Source organism: Hyperolius riggenbachi, chromosome 7, assembly GCF_040937935.1.
Source record: "Hyperolius riggenbachi isolate aHypRig1 chromosome 7, aHypRig1.pri, whole genome shotgun sequence".
NCBI classification, from domain to species: Eukaryota; Metazoa; Chordata; class Amphibia; order Anura; family Hyperoliidae; genus Hyperolius; species Hyperolius riggenbachi.
The window spans coordinates 140,919,943-140,939,070 of NC_090652.1; the positions used below are offsets into that span (position 1 = coordinate 140,919,943).

The window sequence follows — 19,128 nt, forward strand, 5'->3', positions numbered from 1 at the left end:
CGTGAATGCAAAGAGGTGACTCTAGAGGAGAATAAAAAAGAAGGTCATGTGCAGATCTGAGATTGCGGTTGGGTTGTTATCTGGAAACTAGTGAGGAGATGTAAAAAGGAGAGAGATTGTGGAGAGCTTTGTAAGTTAGATTTAGCTAGATGAATGTATGTGTTTAGTTTGAATGAAATTAAATAAAGTTGTGTAAACTTTCTGTTGAAGTCAAAATGTGGAGTCATCCACTTTGATCTGGTGGCCTACAGCGGAGAGGTGACGGTCTGTTAGGCTACCTCGACTGCCCACCTCCTCTGAAGACCCCTCTGTGATTGAGGAGCTGGTTGGAGGACATCACTTCTTCCAGGGGTCCCACAGGTGCACCACTGCAGTTTGAGCACCGCTCTTAGAAGAGTCAATGCCATGTTGTGATTTCACCAGGATTACTCCGGAGCTCTCCTTTTGTGCTGTGGTGCACCTCTGGAAGCTGTAGTCTTTAGAATTATTATTTTACATAGATTATTATTGAATCATTTAGTTCCAACATATTCCATAGCGCTGCACAAAGTAAAAAACAATCACTGGGTGTATAAAATAATACAGAAAACGGTATACAGCGATATACAAAATACAGCATTGGTGCAAAATACAGAATTGGTACACGTTTTTCATATGTATTTTGACACTGTAATTACCAAGTTCCAAGACAGAAAAGGGTAAGAGAGGCCGGCCCTTACAAGCTTACAATCTAATGGAATGGGGGGGAGGGGTGTGTGCAAGAGGTTGGGTAGTATACAACATTCATACCTAAAGGCAGTGTGTTTAGGTGTTCCCCAACCCTGTCCTTGGGGCCCACCAACAGTGCATGTTTTGTAGAAATCCATAGAGGTAGTTAATTAGCTCTGGTGAAACATTTATTACCTAACCTAAGAATGTTTGTGGTTTCCTGCAAAACATGTACTGTTAGTGGGCCTTGAGGACAGGGTTGGGGAACTCTGATCTAGTAGGAGTACAACTTGGCCTGAGGTCAACAGGAAACTGGCCTAAGGTAGAGCGTATGCTTGATGGAAAAAGTGAGTTTTGAGCGCATATCTAAAGATTTAAAAGGTTGGAGAGTGACGGATGTGTTGTGGCAGGGGATTTCAGAGGAGGGGTGAAGCACATGCAAAATCTTGTATACGTGAATGCAAGGAGGTAATTCCAGAGGAGAATAACAAAGAACGTCATGGCAGATCTGAGATTGCGGTTGGGTTGGTATCTGGAAACTAGTGAGGAGATGTAAAAAGGAGAGAGATTGTGGAGAGCTTTGTAAGTTAGATTTAGCTAGATGAATGTATGTATTTAGTTTGAATGAAATTAAATAAATATGTGTAAACTTCCTGTTGCAGTCAAAATGTGGAGTCATCCACTTTGATCTGATGGCCTACAGCGGAGAGGTGACCATCTGTTAGGCTACCTCGACTGCCCACCTGCTCTGAAGACCCCTCTGTGATTGAGGAGCTGGGTGGAGGACAGGACATCACCTCTTCCAGGGGTCCCACAGGTTCAGTCAATGCCCTGTATGATTTCACCAGGATTACTCCGGAGCTGTCCTTGTGCTGTGGTGCACCTCTGGAAGCTGTAGTCATCCGAATTATTATTTGAGATAGATTACATGTACCACTGCAGTCTGAGCACCTCTTTTAGAAGAGTTAATGCCCTGTGTGATTTTGCCATGGTGTAAGTTAGCATTAGTATTTCTTAGCAATTCTCCTTCACTGCGCCGTAAGTTAGCATTAGTATTTAGTAGTATTTTTTCTTTACCACTCTGTAAGTTAGCATAAGCTCTTAGTAGCAGTTCTCATTCACTGTGTTGTAAGTTATCATTAGTACTTAGTAGTGGTTCTCCTTCACTATGCTGTGTGAGGAAACGCGGAAAAGCCGCCGCGTGTACTCAGAACGGGGCGGCTGATTCCGCGTCCAACGCGGCGGTTTGCACGCATAGGCCTACATCCAGTAACATGGCCGAACGCGGAGGAACCGCCGCATGCCTTGATAGCGGTGCGGTGGTTTCCGCGTCCAGCACGGAGGGTGATTTGCAACACATGTCTGGTGTGGCTGGGACTGATAGTCCACACAGGTTCAGAAGGACGCGCTCGCGCGCAGAGAGGCAGAACTTTTATGACAGCCAGAAGGGAGTCAGCTGACCAAGCCGGTCAGCTGACGATTCAACCAGTTCCCATTGGTCCAGCACTTAGGGGAGGCGCTGGAGAGCACTTTGCTATATATACTGGGTGCTGGTCATTCTCTGGTTGTCTGCCGTTGCGATCACTACGTGGAAGCACTCAGACCTTTTGTTATATCTCTGTTATATCTCTGTTATACTTCAGACTAGTTCCAGGGTGCTGATGATCAAGGACCTCACACCCAGTTTAGGGACTTGTGTTACCAACCTGTTATACATCAGACTAGTTCCAGGGTGTTGACGATCACGGACCTCACACCCAGATTAGGGACTTGTATTATCATTCTGTTATTCTTCAGACTAGTTCCAGGGTGTTGATGATCACGGAGCTCACACCGAGACTAGGCATTGTATATAATCTGTTATGACCTTCTGCTTTCCTGACCATCCCTCTGCTTTCTGATTCGGTACCACGCATATCTGATATCACGTTGCCAGACCCTGCCTGTCTTGGATACCGAATCAGCCTTCTGTCTTTGTACCTTATCCGTCTGTCTGTTGCCGACCTGGCTAGTCCGACCTCGAGAACTATCTCCTCTGTTTAGAGATAGTTCACAGATCTGTCAGTGACACTCCACCATTGGTGTCACTCACACTTTGGTCCTTCCCACTCTCAGCCTGTCTCCTCCCCTTGGGGAGCTTCAGGCCTTGGAAGGAACCTGTTCTTTAGGCAGTATCCCATACTGCCTTGTACCTCCTTTTACGGGGGCCCTCCTCAAAGTATTACTGTTGCACCAAACACTCATATTACTCAGGTGTCCAGAGGTTAGAGATATATCTGATTATCGGTGATACTGCAGATCATCAATAATCGGGTATATATCTGTATTCTCGGTGATACTGCAGATCACCGGTAATCAGATCCTCTCTGTGTTACACCGATCGTTACAGAACGGCAGACCAAACACAAATGGACGCACTCACCAGCAGTCTGGGCACACTTACCACTTCGGTGGATAACATCAACCAAGTGCTGGGTAGCCACCGGATGTTAATAGACGTCTTATCTGGATCGGTACAAACCCTCCAGACGGCTGTGGATGAAGTGCGATCTCCTCCTAGCACAGACATACCGAAAGATTTTCCGGTCACAGATATGACTTCCGAAATTTTAGAAGTAGAGTGTTATCATACTTTGAGTTAAGACCTAAGTCTTCAGTCACTATGGCCCAAAGGGTTACATTTATCAAAATGTTATTATCTGGCGATTCCCAGACCTGGACATACAGTCTCCCCATCGGTCACCCAGCCCTGGCCTCTGTAGAAGATTTTTTTAAAGCTATGGCTGTAATTTACGACGACCCAGACATTGCCTCGACTTCTGAGCGGAAGCTCAAACTTTTGCGTCAAGGCAAGGGTCTGGTTGAGGATAATGCTGCTGAATTTAGGAGATGGTCGGTATCGGCCAGGTGGGATACTCTTGCCCTTTTAGATTGTTTTTTATCAGGGTTGTCAGACAAGGTCTCTGATCTTATGTTAAGTCAGCCTGAACCCAAATCTATCGATGAGGCAATTAGAATAGATCGTCGGCTGCGCTATCAGAGGCAGACCCGGGGTAAAAACCACGTGAGGATGGTGTCCCATGCTGTGCTCCCAATAACTCCTACTCCCCCTGCATCACCTCTCCCTGAGCCAATGCAGATTGGTCGGTCCAAATTGTCTCAGGTGGAGCGGAAACGCAGAATATCAGAGCAGCTCTATCTGTATTGTGCAGAAAGGGGTCATAGAGTGCAGAACTGCCCTAAGAAATCGGGAAACGCTACTGCCTAGGTGTAGTTGGGGGTAATACTCTAGGCGTACAATTTTTACCCCTAGATGAGAAACGTTTGTTTCTTCTTTGTACTATTTCATGGGAAGATAAGTCTGAAGTCACTGAAGCCTTCATTGACTCAGGCTCAGCGGCTAATTTTATGGATTACGAATTTGCTAAGAAATTGGGTATTCCGCTCATACCGGTCAAACCACCGATTCAAGTTACTGCAGTGGATGACTCCCCACGGCAGGGTAACAGTCCACTGTCGCAGACTCCAGAGGTGGGAGTCGTTATTGGGGTGTTACATAGAGAAGATTTGCATTTTTTTGTGTTACACATGACAACCTCCACGATCATTCTGGGCATGCCTTGGTTACAACTCCACTCCCCTCAGATAAATTGGGCCACTGGTCAGCTAACGAGCTGGTCATCCCATTGCTTTCATAACTGTTTGGCGAAGGTAACCTTGGGCCAGACCAAGATTCACGTGGAGGGAGTACCAGTTCAGTATTCAGAGTTCTCAGACGTGTTTTGTCCTAGATCAGCCGATAAACTTCCTCCACATCGCCCTTTCGATTGTCCCATCGATCTCCGGTCTGGTTGTATGCCCCCTAGAGGTCACCTCTACAATTTATCTGGGCCGGAAAAATTGGCCATGCAGGAGTATATCCGCGATAACTTAGCTAAGGGGTTCATTCGCCCTTCCCGTTCACCTGCAGGAGCAGGTTTCTTTTTTGTGAAGAAAAAAGATGGAGGCCTTCGACCGTGCATTGATTATCGGGGTCTAAATAAAATCACAGTAAAAAATCGCTATCCATTACCTTTGATAGACGATTTGTTTACTCAGGTCACCAATGCTAAGATTTTCTCAAAATTTGATTTGCGGGGTGCATACAACCTGGTACGGATCAGAGAGGGCGATGAGTGGAAGACGGCCTTTAACACACCCGATGGGCATTACGAGTACCTGGTGATGCCCTTCTGGTTGTGTAATGCCCCGGCCGTCTTTCAGGAACTTATCAATGAGGTGTTCAGGGAGGTTTTAGGTAAATTTGTCCTGGTATATCTAGATGATATACTAATTTTCTCAGCTAACCTTACAGAACACAGGGCCCATGTCAGATTTGTGTTGCACAAGCTAAGACAAAACATGCTGTATGCGAAGTTGGAGAAATGCATTTTTGAGGTAACATCTGTCGCCTTTCTGGGGTATATCATTTCCACCTCGGGCCTTTCTATGGACCCTGCCAAAGTCTCTGCTGTCCTGGAGTGGCCTCAGCCAGTAGGATTGAAGGCCCTCCAGAGGTTCTTGGGGTTCGCAAATTACTATATAAGGTTCATAAAGGGGTACTCCACAGTCATTGCACCCCTCACCAGTCTCACTAAGAAAGGGGCAGATACCAATCACTGGTCCCCCGAGGCTTTGGCTGCTTTCTCCACGCTGAAAGAGCTGTTTTGTTCTGCACCCATCTTGAGACACGTCGACACATCCTATCCCTTTATTGTAGAGGTGGATGCCTCAGAGGTTGGGGTAGGGGCTGTGCTGTCTCAACGATCTGGGTTGCAGGGAAGATTACACCCGTGTGCCTATTTTTCTCGTAGGTTTTCACCAGCGGAGAAAAACTACGATATAGGCAACAGGAAGCTCCTAGCCATTAAATTGGCCTTTGAATAATGGCGTCATTGGCTAGAAGGAGCAGAACATACAGTTTACACTGATCACAAAAATTTGGAATACATTAAGGGGGCTAAGAGATTAAGTCCCCATCAGGCTCGATGGTCACTGTTTTTCTCGAGATTCAGATTTGTAATTACGTACACTCCGGGTAGTAAAAACATTAAAGCAGATGCTTTATCCAGATGCTTTGAGCCAGAGACAGCACAGCCCTCAGACCCAGAGACTATTATCCCACAGAAAGTGGTATTGGCAGTCACAGAGACCTGGAAGAACTGGATGGAGACTTTAAGTCCCTTCCAGCAGGATGTTCCTGAGGGAAAGCCTGAAGGGGTCATGTTTGTACCATTGCCGTTTCGTCTCCAGATATTGCAGTTTTTCCACTCCCACAAAAATGCTGGACATCCTGGGGCCTCCAGAACACAGGACCTTGTTGCTAGGTGTGCTTGGTGGCCTTCATTGGCAACTGACTGCAAGGAATATGTGAGAGAATGTGCAGTGTGTGCGAAAAGCAAACCCTCCTGTCTGGCACCTGTGGGAACATTGCAGCCTTTGCCCACCCCGAGTGAACCATGGACCCACTTATCCATGGATTTTGTGGGTGAGCTCCCGGGGTCTGAAGGCATGTCGGTCATTTGAGTGGTAGTCGACAGATTCAGCAAAATGGCCCATTTCGTGCCCTTGAAAGGACTCCCCTCGGCTCAGGAGTTAGCCGATCTTTTTATCCTGCACATTTTCCGGCTACACGGCATCCCAGAAAATGTAGTGTCCGATCGGGGAGTCCAATTTGTTTCGAAAGTTTGGAGGGCATTTTGTCATCAATTGGGCATGGAACTGTCATTTTCATCGGGCTACCACCCACAGACAAATGGTCAGACTGAGAGAATTAATCAGTCACTGGAACAATTTCTCAGGTGTTATGTTGCGGATGCGCAAAATGATTGGGTCAAGTTCTTGCCATTTGCAGAGTTTGCACACAATAATTTAAAGAGCTCTTCCTCTGGATTCTCTCCATTTCAGGTGGTAACTGGGAAGTTGCCTAAGTTCTCCCCACTGCCTGTAGCTTCCACTCCAGCTTTGGAGGCTTGGCAAAAGTCATTTAAGAACATTTGGGGGAACGTGAAAAAGAATCTTGAGAAGGCCTTTCAGAGTCAGAAAGGTCAAGCTGACAAGAAACGTTCCATAGAGTGGAAGTTTCAGCCAGGAGACTTGGTCTGGATGTCCACCCGTCATTTGAATTTAAAACAGCCTTCGCCCAAGTTAGGACCCAGATTTGTGGGCCCCTTCCCAGTAACCAGGAAAATCAACAATGTTACTTATGCCATTGATCTTCCTGCCAGTATGCGTGGTGTAAGATCGTTCCATGTATCCCTGCTTAAGCCAGCAGTGCATGTAGGTTCCACTCCTCCTCCCCCTGTGATGGTGGATGACCAACCTGAGTATGAAGTGGAAAAGATTTTAGATTCACGCATTGTACAGAACTCAGTACAGTATTTGGTTCACTGGAAGGGTTATGGTATTGAGGAGAGAACATGGATACCTGATTGCCGCATGCATGCGGATGAATTAAAGAAGGAATTTCACGCCCTACATCCTGAGAAACCGGGTAGGAGCTGTCCGGAGTCCACTCCTTGGGGGGGGGGGGTACTGTGAGGAAACGCGGAAAAGCCACCGCGTGTACTCAGAACGGGGCGGCTGATTCCGCGTCCAACGCGGCGGTTTGCACGCGTAGGCCTACATCCATTAACATGGCCGAACGCGGAGGAACCGCCGCATGCCTTGATAGCGGTGCGGCGGTTTCCGCGTCCAGCACGGAGGGTGATTTGCAGCACATGTCTGGTGTGGCTGGGACTGATAGTCCACACAGGTTCAGAAGGACGCGCGTGCGCGCAGAGAGGCAGAACTTTTATGACAGCCAGAAGGGAGTCAGCTGACCAAGCCGGTCAGCTGACGATTCAACCAGTTCCCATTGGTCCAGCACTTAGGGGAGGCGCTGGAGAGCACTTTGCTATATATACTGGGTGCTGGTCATTCTCTGGTTGTCTGCCGTTGCGATCACTACGTGGAAGCACTCAGACCTTTTGTTATATCTCTGTTATATCTCTGTTATACTTCAGACTAGTTCCAGGGTGCTGATGATCAAGGAGCTCACACCCAGATTAGGGACTTGTGTTACCAACCTGTTATACTTCAGACTAGTTCCAGGGTGTTGATGATCACGGACCTCACACCCAGATTAGGGACTTGTATTATCATTCTGTTATTCTTCAGACTAGTTCCAGGGTGTTGATGATCACGGAGCTCACACCGAGACTAGGCATTGTATATAATCTGTTATGACCTTCTGCTTTCCTGACCATCCCTCTGCTTTCTGATTCGGTACCACGCATATCTGATATCACGTTGCCAGACCCTGCCTGTCTTGGATACCGAATCAGCCTTCTGTCTTTGTACCTTATCCGTCTGTCTGTTGCCGACCTGGCTAGTCCGACCTCGAGAACTATCTCCTCTGTTTAGAGATAGTTCACAGATCTGTCAGTGACACTCCACCATTGGTGTCACTCACACTCTGGTCCTTCCCACTCTCAGCCTGTCTCCTCCCCTTGGGGAGCTTCAGGCCTTGGAAGGAACCTGTTCTTTAGGCAGTATCCCATACTGCCTTGTACCCCCTTTTACGGGGACCCTCCTCAAAGTATTACTGTTGCACCAAACACTCATATTACTCAGGTGTCCAGAGGTTAGAGATATATCTGATTATCGGTGATACTGCAGATCATCAATAATCGGGTATATATCTGTATTCTCGGTGATTCTGCAGATCACCGGTAATCAGATCCTCTCTGTGTTACACCGATCGTTACATGCTGTAAGTTAGCATTAGTATTTAGTAACGGTTCTCCTTCACCGCGCTGTATGTTAGCATTAGTGCTGTAGCAGTTCTCGCACTGTACTCTGCTCACAACGCACACTGTTGACACTGGCACCCCCTAGATTTTGTCATAGGATTCAAACTATTTAATTGGCTTTATGGTAAGGCTGGCCATAATTAATAAGGCGCTAATTATTACTATTTAAATTTATTTATTAAGAACTAACAGACAGCATTACAGTGCACTATACAATAGATAGGGGACACAATACAGTGTCGAACAATATTAAACAGGGGACAACACAGGGTTAAAGAATGGAAAAAGTGAAAAAATAAACCATGGTGCCCAGATTGTAAGGTAGAGATTTAAATAGAAGACCAGTTTCCGAGTCCATATGAAGCCAGATAAAAGCACATGGGGAAGAGGACCTTGACATATTGGGTTACAGTCTAAGGCTTATAGGAGTGGGACACAGTAGGGGGGATGTGCTAGCAGTTTAATGGGGCTGATTGCTGCTTGATTAGTTGAACGTGAGCCTGAAGAGTGGAGAGAGCGAGTTTCATAGAGTAATGGCTGTTCTGGAGAAGTCCTGGAGCCTTGCGAGTAAGCAAATGATGTCGTGGGCAGATATTCATAGTGTTGGAGGAGCAGAGGGGGCGGGTTGGGAAGTGTCTCTGGACAAAGTATTGGGGTTCTATTAATCTCGGCATTGGTGATTGATGAGGGCACTCCCAGGGTGTGGAGTAAGCACGATTCTTCAGCAGTGCACCCCACAAGGGAAGATGGTCCGCCACCTCTTATGGTTGGCGGATTATGTTGCTGCCTGGTGCCCACCAGTTCACGACCCCTAGGAGTGCCCCACCAGAGACGAGAAGAACAGGAGGGGTTGCCTTGCTGTAAGGGAAGGAGAAAGAGAAGCAATGTGATAGGCATGACAGGACTAACTAGCAGGACTGGTGTGAAGGGCTAAGGACTTTTCTCCTGGTTGCATTTTTATTTAATTTTAACTCTTCTTAAAGGGGAACTTCAGCCTAAACAAACATACTGTCATTAAGTTACATTAGTTATGTTAATTAGAATAGATAGGTAATATAATCTCTTACCCACCCCGTTTTAAAAGAACAGGCAAATGTTTGTGATTCATGGGGGCTGCCATCTTTGTCATGGGGGCAGCCATCTTTTTGGTTGAAAGGAGGTGACAGGGAGCATGAGACAGAGTTCCAACTGTCCTGTGTCCTGATCACCCCTCCCAGCTGCATGTGCTAGGCTTCAAGTGTCAAATTCAAATTGTAAAAAAAGAAAAATAATGCACCAAAACAGCAGAACGAGAACAACAACATCAGAAATCCCATCATGCTTTGCACAGCATTAGGGGAAAAATGCCTGGGCAGTTTTTTTCTGTGCAGCTAAAAATGAGGCTTGTATAAGAGAAAAAAAGTTCTGATGCTGTGAAACAGTTAAAGAAACACCAGGCCTTTCCAGTGCTGCTGAGTCAATTTTTAGTCTGGAGGTTCACTTTAAAGGGGACTCAGGGATCCCAACATGAACTCCCCCAGGGCATCGATGCCCCCACCTCCTCCGGAGCACCAGAGGTAAGGGCGTCAATGACCATGGATTGGAGAAGGGCTTTGGGAAGGGGGGAGCCTGGCCACCTCTCTCTCCCATGCAGTCTTGGCTTTGCAATCTGACTATCCTAGTCTACATGGGTGACAAGGAACTGTGACTTGGCCATGAAAAATGTAAATTAAGAAAAAATGACATAGTGTGGGAAATGCTGCTGTGGGAAAAGTGACCTTCTTAAACATTAGAGAAGTCACATGGAAGAGTGTACTTATTTGTGTCCAGAGTGTCGGAAATGTTCCAGCAAGAAAGCTGACCTTCTTGCACATCCGAGAAGTCACACAGGTGAACTTATTTGTTTACTGAATGTGGGAAATGTTTGTTGGAGAGGTGATCGTCATAGACATCAGAAATTACATTAATGAGCATCCTTACTCATGTCCAGAGTATGGGAAATGTTTCCCTCTTTCTGGACACAAATAGGGAAGATCATCTGTGGCATTTCACTGATGTAGAACAAGGTCAGCTGTCTGACTGAAACATTTCCGACACTGGGGACACAAATAAAGACAGTGATCGTGGATTTGCGGTGAAAGAGTGTAGTACAAAATCCTTTGTTTGCAAACCATTTTGGAAGCGAACATCCTCCATTAGTGCAACTGAATGCAAATGTAATGCAAAATAGTGCAACTGAGTGCAAATTTTTTGCAAGTTGTTTTTATCTTTACTACAGGTTCCTGCTTGACGTGAATAAGTTCAGAGGGTTAACTTTTTTATGTATGTGAATTGACCACTTCCCTCAGCACCTCCTTTCCCTTTCTATTCTGATTCAGATTCCCTTGTGTGTAAGTCACATGGAAGACTTACATGGAAGACACTGTGTCCAAAGTGTTGGAAATGTTTCAGGCTGGGTGCACACATAGCAGGAACGGTAGCGTTGCGTAAAACGCTGCGTTTTTTGCAGCTAATGGAAGTGTATGGGCTGCAGGGAAAAAACGCATGTAACAACACATGCGTTTTCAAACATGCATTTTTAAAAACGCTGGTGTAGTTGCATGATATTCTTAGACGCATGAAAAATGCACATAATAGTCAATGGGAACACAAAGGTATGCGTTTTTCATGCGTTTTCCATGCATTTTTATTTGCGGTTTTCCCCCAAAATAATTGTTTTAGCTGTATTTCCCCTTCCTGTTGTCTTCCTAGGGATTTGCATAAATGGAAATATAAAAACGCATAGAAAACACATACAAAATACATGCGTTTTGTATATGCGACACGCAAACACATTAACCACTTCACCACTGAGGGGTTTTACCCCTTGAGCACCAGAGCAATTTTCACCTTTCAGCGCTCCTTCCATTCATTCGTCTATAACTTTATCATTACTTATCACAATGAAATGAACTATATCTTGTTTTTTCCGCCACCAATTAGGCTTTCTTTAGGTGGGACATTATGCCAAGAATTATTTTATTCTAAATATGTTTTAATGGGAAAATAGGAAAAAATGTGGGAAAAATTCATTATTTTTCAGTTTTCGGCCATTATAGTTTTTAAATAATGCATGCTACTGTAATTAAAACCCATGAAATGTATTTGCCCATTTGTCCCGGTTATAAAACCGTTTAAATTATGTTCCTATCACAATGTTTGGCGCCAATATTTTATTTGGAAATAAAGGTGCATTTTTTTCAGTTTTGCGTCCATCCCTAATTACAAGCCCATAGTTTATAAAGTAACAGTGCTGTACCCTCCTGACATAAATATTTAAAAAGTTCAGTCCCTAAGGTAACTATTTATGTATTTTTTTTGAATTGTAAATTTTTTTATTTTTTTTTAATTACAAAAAAAAAACAAATTGGGGAGTGTGGGAGGTAATGAGTTAATTTTTTGTGTAAAACTAATGTTTTTGTATGTGAAAAATGCTTTAGGGTGTAGTTTTACTATTTGGCCACAAGATGGCCACAGTAACTTATTGTTTATGCGACCTGCAAGCGTCCGGAAGGACGCTTACAGGAAGTGCTATGAGGCTGGTAAAGGTTTTTTTTTTTCACAATGACCGCGCTGCTTCTCATAGAAGCAGCGGATCATTGCAGGGCTTAGATCAATGAACGGGAATGTTTTTTCCTGTTCATTGATCTCTGGGCGAGCGGGCGGTGGCGTGCATGCGAGCGGGAGTGCACACATGAGCGAGCAGGAGCGCGGGCAGTGGCGGGAGAGCAGGAAGTACGGATTTCTCCGTCCCTGGTGGTAAAAGGATGGAAAAAGGTATGGAGAAATCCGTACGGCTGGGGGTAAAGTGGTTAAAATGCAAGAAAAACGCATTACAATCGTACCAAAAACGCACAAAAAATGCACGCAACATTAACTTAAAAACATGACATAAAACGCAGACTTTCAAGCTATGTTGTGTGCTCCTAACCTGAGCCAGAAAGCGGACCTTCCTGTACATCAGAGAAATCACCCATGTGAATGTCCCTATTTGTGTCCAGAGTGTGGGAAATATTTCAGGCAGAATGCTAATCTTATTCCGCATCAGAGAAGTCACATGGAAAAATGTCCTTATTTGTGGCCATCGCGTGGGAAATGTTTCAGACAGAAAGTTAACCTCATTACACATCAGAGACATCACACAGATGTGCATCCGTTTTCATGTTCAGAGTGTGGGAAATGCTTCAGCCTGAAAACTGACCTTCTTGCTCATCAGAGAAGTCACACAGGTGAACATCCTCATTTGTGTCCAGAATGTGGGAAATGTTTTAGTTTCCACGCCGCATTGAAGCAGTAATTTCTTCAAAAGGATTCCCGACCAAGTATTGAGTGCATAACTGAACATAATTATTTGAAGGTTGACTTTTTTGTTTTAAAAACACTTTTCTTTTATTGGTCGGGTTAAATATGCTAATTTTTTGAGATAGGAAATTTGGGTTTTCATGAGCTGTATGCCAAAATCATCAGTATTAAAACAACAAAAGGCTTTAAAGAGACTCTGAAGCGAGAATTGATCTCGCTTCAGAGCTCATAATTAGCAGGGGCACGTGTGCCCCTGCTAAACCGCCGCTATAGCGCCGCTAAACAGGGGTCCCTTCACCCCCAAACCCCCCACTGCGACACTTGGGCGCAGACTTGGTCGCTCCTGGAGGCAGGGCTAACGGCTGCAGCCCTGCCTCCAGTCGCGTCTATCAGCGGCGCATCGCCGCCTCTCCCCCGCCCCTCTCAGTGAAGGAAGACTGAGAGGGGCGGGGGAGAGGCGGAGATACGCGCTGACAGATGCGCGTGGGGCAGGGCTGCGGCGGTTAGCCCTGCCCCAACCAGGAAGCGCTCCCCCGCTGAAACGAGGGGATTTGGGGGTGAAGGAACCCCTGTTAAGCCGCGGGATGGCGGCGGTTTAGCAGGGGCACACGTGCCCCTGCTATCTATGAGGTCTGAAGCGAGATTTATTCTCGCTTCAGACTCTCTTTAACTACTTCAGTTGTGTGTATTTGAATCTAAAATATATGAATGTCTAATGTTTATCAGTGCATTACAGAAAATAATGAACTTTATCACAATATGCTAATTTTTTTAGCATATTTATGTCCAGAGTGTGGGAAATGTTTCATTTAGAAATCTGTCCTTGCACATCAGAGAATTCACATGGAGAGCATCCTTACTCATGTTTTGAATGTGCCCCCCTCGCCTCCAATGCATCTTTAAAGAGTATCAGAGGCAATGAAAAAAATATAGCTTTACTTACCTTGGGCTTTTTCCAGCCCCTAGAAGTCACGTGTGTCCCTCACCGTAGCTACAGACTTCTCCCGGGTCCCGCTAACAGCCTCAGAAAAACCGCTGAACCCCGAAGGGGCTGCGTCTTCTGCACATGCAGGAGCATGCACCCACCATGCGCAAGAGTGCACCAACATTGCAGGCGCAGTACACTCCCGATGATGTGGGAGCGGCGTGCATGTGCCGAAGACGTCAACCCATTGGGGTCGGCAATACTTCAGTGGTTGCCAGTGAGACCTGGGAGAAGACTGTAGCTGTGGTGAGGGACACACGTGACTTCAAGGTAAGTAAAGCTAGAAGAAGACCCAGGTAAGTAAAGCTAGATTTTATTTATTGCCTCGAATATCCTTTAATCTCTTGTCATGTATGCAGGCTGGGATAGCCAGATTGCAGAGCCCAGACCACGTGGCGCTCCGCAGCCTGAGCTATAATAACCTGCATGGTCCATGGTATGCGGGGGAGGCTCTGGGAGAGAGGGGTGGCCAAGCCTCCCCCTCTCCCCCAGAGCCCTTGTCCAATACATGGACAAGGGATTCTTCCTCACCTCCGGTGCCCAGGTAGAGGGAGCAACAGCCGGGCAAGGGTTCATGGTGGCATCTGGGAGTCCCCTTTAAGAAGGGGACACCCAGATACCCACCCCTTCCCCATGTGAAATGAGTATGGGGGTACTGATGTACCCCTTACTTATTTACACAAAGCGTTAAAATGAAATAAAAACACAACCACAAGAAAAGTTCTTTATTAATCTTAATTAATGATAAATACTTACCTTTCATTACTGCCATAACAATATCCTCAGAAATGATCCAGCGCCATATCCTCTCGATTCCCAGACGAATGATAGAGAATGCTGATCACTCCAATCACTGCCCCAACAAGCAACAGACAGTGACACGTCAATCCCATTCCCAGCCCTTGACTTCCTAAACTAAGCATAGCAAGCCCCAGAGCAATGACATTCTGAATTGTGCTGCAAAATGTAATTTTGCTGACTTCAAAAACAAATTTTTCTTTGAAGTATTCAAAATTGTAGTTTTCTCACAAACTACAAGGTCTTTTTGAATAAAAATGTTTTCCCCAGCAGTGACAACTCAGCTAAAGCAGTGTTCTCCCCAGGGCTAATTAGGTGGCGGGCCGCCTTGCTGTTTTAAGTCCTGGCCTGAATGCTGTCATGTGCTAGGCTGAGGTGCCCCACATGTCAACTCTGGGGTGCCCAGCAGGAGATTCCTGAATATCAGTGATGCGCGGCCACCGGGCGCTCGATACGACAGCCGCCATCATGTATGGGATGTACCATTAGCCACCTTTCATGTTTGGGATATACCGGTTGCTGCTTTTGATGTATCAGATGGACCGTTTGCCATGTTTCATGTATGGGATATACCATTTGCTGCTTTTCATGTGTGGGATGTATTGTTTGGTGCCCTTCATGTATGGGATGTACTGTTAGTCGCTTTTCATGTATTAGATGGACTGTTTGCCATGTTTCATGTATGGGATGTACTGCTAGCCGCCCTTAATGTATGGGATGTACCATTTGCTGCTTTTATTGTATGGGATGTATTGTTTGGTGCCCTTCATGTATGGGATGTACTGTTAGCCACTTTTAATGTATTCGATGGACCGTTTGCCATGTTTCATGTATGGGATGTACCGTTTGCCGCTTTACATGTTTGGGATATACAGTTTGCTGCTTTTCATGTATCAGATGGACCGTTAGCCATGTTTCATGTATGGGATGTACCGCTAGCCGCCCTTCATGTATGGGATGTACCTTTTGCCACTTTACATGTGTGGATTGTGCCGTTTGCTGCTTTTCATGTATGGGATGTACCGTTTGCTGCTTTTCATGTATGGGATGTACCGTTTGCCGCTTTTCATGCATCCGATTGACTGTTTGCCATGTTTCATGTGTGGAATGTACTGTTAGCCGCTTTTCATGTATGGGCTCTACCGTTAGCCGCCCTTCAAGTATGGGATGTACGTTTGCCATGTTTCATGTATGGGATGTACCGTTTGCCATGTTTCATGTATGGGCTGTACCGTTAGCCGCCCTTCATGTATGGGATGTACGTTTGCCATGTTTCATGTATGGGATGTACCGTTTGCCATGTTTCATGTATGGGCTGTACCGTTAGCCGCCCTTCATGTATGGGATGTACCGATTGCCATGTTTCATGTATGGGATGTACCGTTTGCCATGTTTCATGTATGGGATGTACCGTTTTCTGCTTTTCATGCATGGGATGTACCGATTGCCATGTTTCATGTATGGTATGTACCGTTTGCCATGTTTCATGTATGGTATGTACCGTTTGCCACTTTTCATGCATCCGATGGACTGTTTGCCATGTTTCATGTGTGGGATGTACCGTTAGCCGCCCTTCATGTATGGGATGAACCGTTTGCCATGTTTCATGTATGGGATGTACCCTTAGCTGTCCTTCATGTATAGGATGTACCGTTTTCTGCTTTTCATGTATCAGATGGACCGTTTGCTGCTTTTCATGTATCGAATGTATAGTTTGCTGCCCAGTATGTATGGGTTGTACCGTTTGCAGCTTTTCATGTATCGGATGGACCGATTGCCATGTTTCATGTATGGGATGTACCGTTAGCCACTTTACATGTATGGGATGTGCCGTTTGCTGCTTTTCATGTATGGGATGTACCGTTTGCTGCTTTTCATGTATGGGATGTACCGTTTGCCACTTTTCATGCATCTGATGGACTGTTTGCCATGTTTCATGTGTGGAATGTACCGTTAGCCGCTTTTCATGTATGGGCTGTCCCGTTAGCCGCCCTTGATGTATGGGATGTACGTTTGCCATGTTTCATGTATGGGATGTAACATTAGCCACCCTTCATGTATGGGATGTACTGTTAGCCGCTTTTCATGTATCGGATGGACCGTTTGCCATGTTTCATGTATGGGATGTACCGTTTGCTGCTTTTCATGTATCGGATGGACCGTTTGCTGTGTTTCATGTTGGGGAGGTAGCATTTGCAACACGTGAAATGGAAAAATCCCCCCTCCTTATGAAATCCAACACCACCCGGCTACTTTTTCATGCCACCCGGCTGAAAAACAATCTGGGGAGAACACTGTAAAGCTATTACCATGATAGAATACATCCAGAAGCAAAATGTTGGAGAGCTTCTCCTGACTACTGACGTGGAGAAGTCCATGGTATGGGTGGCTCTGGAAGAGAGAAGCGGCCAACTCTCCCCCAAAGCCCATGTCTATATTTTACTTCTTGTTTCCACTCTTCTGCTTAACATACTCTGCTAATTTGGTGATTCTAGCATGTACAGGGCTTTGCTATTAACTGCTAAAGTTGGCAGCCATTGGTGGCTGGAAGGTGTAATGGTTAAGGGCTCTGCCTCTGACACGGGAGACCAGGGTTCGAATCTCGGCTCTGCCTGTTTAGTAAGCCAGCACCTATTCAGTAGGAGACCTTTGGCAAGTCTCCCTAACACTGCTACTGCCTATAGAGCGCGCCCTAGTGGCTGCTGCTCTGGCGCTTTGAGTCCGCCAGGAGAAAAGCGCGATATAAATGTTATTTGTCTTGTCTTGTCTTGACATCTCTTTCAAAAACCATTTAAAAAGCTGTTGCGTAAAATACATATTTTTGGTGAATATTTTGCTGATGATCCCCCTCTGCCATGCCACTGTCTGGGTTTTTGCAGTTTGTACACCTTTTTGATCCGTTGCGTTCCTGATGCCCTTTAAACGCCAAATTTCTACCTCCTCTTTCTAAATAATTCTGAGTAAATGGCACATTTATGGGATTGTCTTTTGCAGCTGCTGGCTGGGATGTTGCCTCATTCCCTTCAGTGTAGACTTCTGTAAGGATGGGGACCACTTTTGTCCAAACTGCAATCATCATCTGTCAATGTACAAAAGGATGTGAGGAATCGGTGAAGAAGTCTATTCCAATACTTTCATCTATAAGCAATTCGCTGTTTCTAGCTTTTCATTTGCATAATACTAATTGGTCCCATCAGAATACATTGATTTTCTCCTATGAATTACTAGTTATTTTAATACCAGCATCTATTACAGATTTTATACAGTCATAATATTTCCCACTTGCCCAATTGATTGTATGTTGAAATAAACCTGCGGTCAGTGATTAACTGACTGTAATCAATATTATTGAATTAAAAGCTTTGTTCTTGTTGGTAGTTTGTAGTCACTTTCTTGTGGACATCAGAATGGAAATCTCATGTCTTATTTTGCAGATCTTAAGACTATGTTCATGTAAACAAAATTCAACTTGCTATAGTAGCCTGACTTGTCCTCAAAATAGGGAGTCTTTGTCCATTGGACACTCAACTCTTCCTAACTACCCCCCTCCCCCCATGCCTGCAGCCCATAGTAAGAATTATAGACAAAGAGATGGAGGGCAGCATCGGAAAGCCAACTGTTGGAACATGCCAAGGCCCTAGCCCAGTGCCTCCTGGGGAGCAGCAAATCCACACAACGAGAAGGGTTGGCACCGCTCATATGTATTAAAGCTCTTTATTTAAAGTGCAAAAATGGCAGTAGGACAGACCGCTGTTTGGGGACTATGCCCTTCTTCAACTGCATCAGCCATATAAATCAAATGACACCAGAACACCCTTAAATATGTCTAAGGCGGACCTGATGGGAGACTTAAGGCATAACATTTAAATATGTAAAGTCAGATATAGCGCTCAGCGCAGACTCACCATGTGTGAAGGGACGGGTTCAGGTCAAAAACACAGCTTACCGGACACATAAACACGCCCACACGCATGTGATCCAAGAGGCAATCAATTACAGAACTCGCCATACACCCAATAGGGAAAACCCCCGCTCTGGCATGCCCCTAGCTTGTCACACAGACAAGCCTCCAATCGCGGGTGCCGCTCGCCCCCCTGCTTGTCATACCAGCAAGCCACCAATCACGAGTAGGCAGCGGGTTGCCTCACATATATTACAGAAGCTCTCCCTAATTACATCAGTGCCATGCGGCCAATCGCCATCAACGCTGCGCGGGCTAACTATTCCCGATCGGCACACCCCGAAATTATGTCAGTAAGGGGTTGCCAATCCAATTCGCTGGGCGGCAAAAAAGGGTCCGGAACTGTCATAGCACATTAGTGACACTATGCGTGTCACCACCTGGAACGCAGCAGTTCTCAACCAAGTTGCATCAATAAAATGATGCTGCTGCTGCTGCAAAATTGTCACCTACACTTAAGATATGTCCCTAAATGTTCCCCACATATATATATGCCAGAGAACCCAAAAGGACACAGGTGAGAT

At 45.6% G+C, this 19,128-nt stretch overlaps 1 protein-coding gene across 1 annotated transcript in view; it reads right to left on the bottom strand.

Moving 5' to 3' along the window:
* Window positions 1–18,645, bottom strand: part of RSL1D1 (ribosomal L1 domain containing 1) — a 78,600-nt gene extending 59,955 nt beyond the window's left edge. Inside the window, exon 1 of the mRNA XM_068244699.1 lies at window positions 18,549–18,645. Coding sequence (XP_068100800.1) covers window positions 18,549–18,551 — 3 coding nt within the window. The 5' untranslated portion in view covers window positions 18,552–18,645. The remainder of the gene's footprint in view (window positions 1–18,548) is intronic.
* Between the last annotated feature and the right edge of the window lie 483 nt (window positions 18,646–19,128).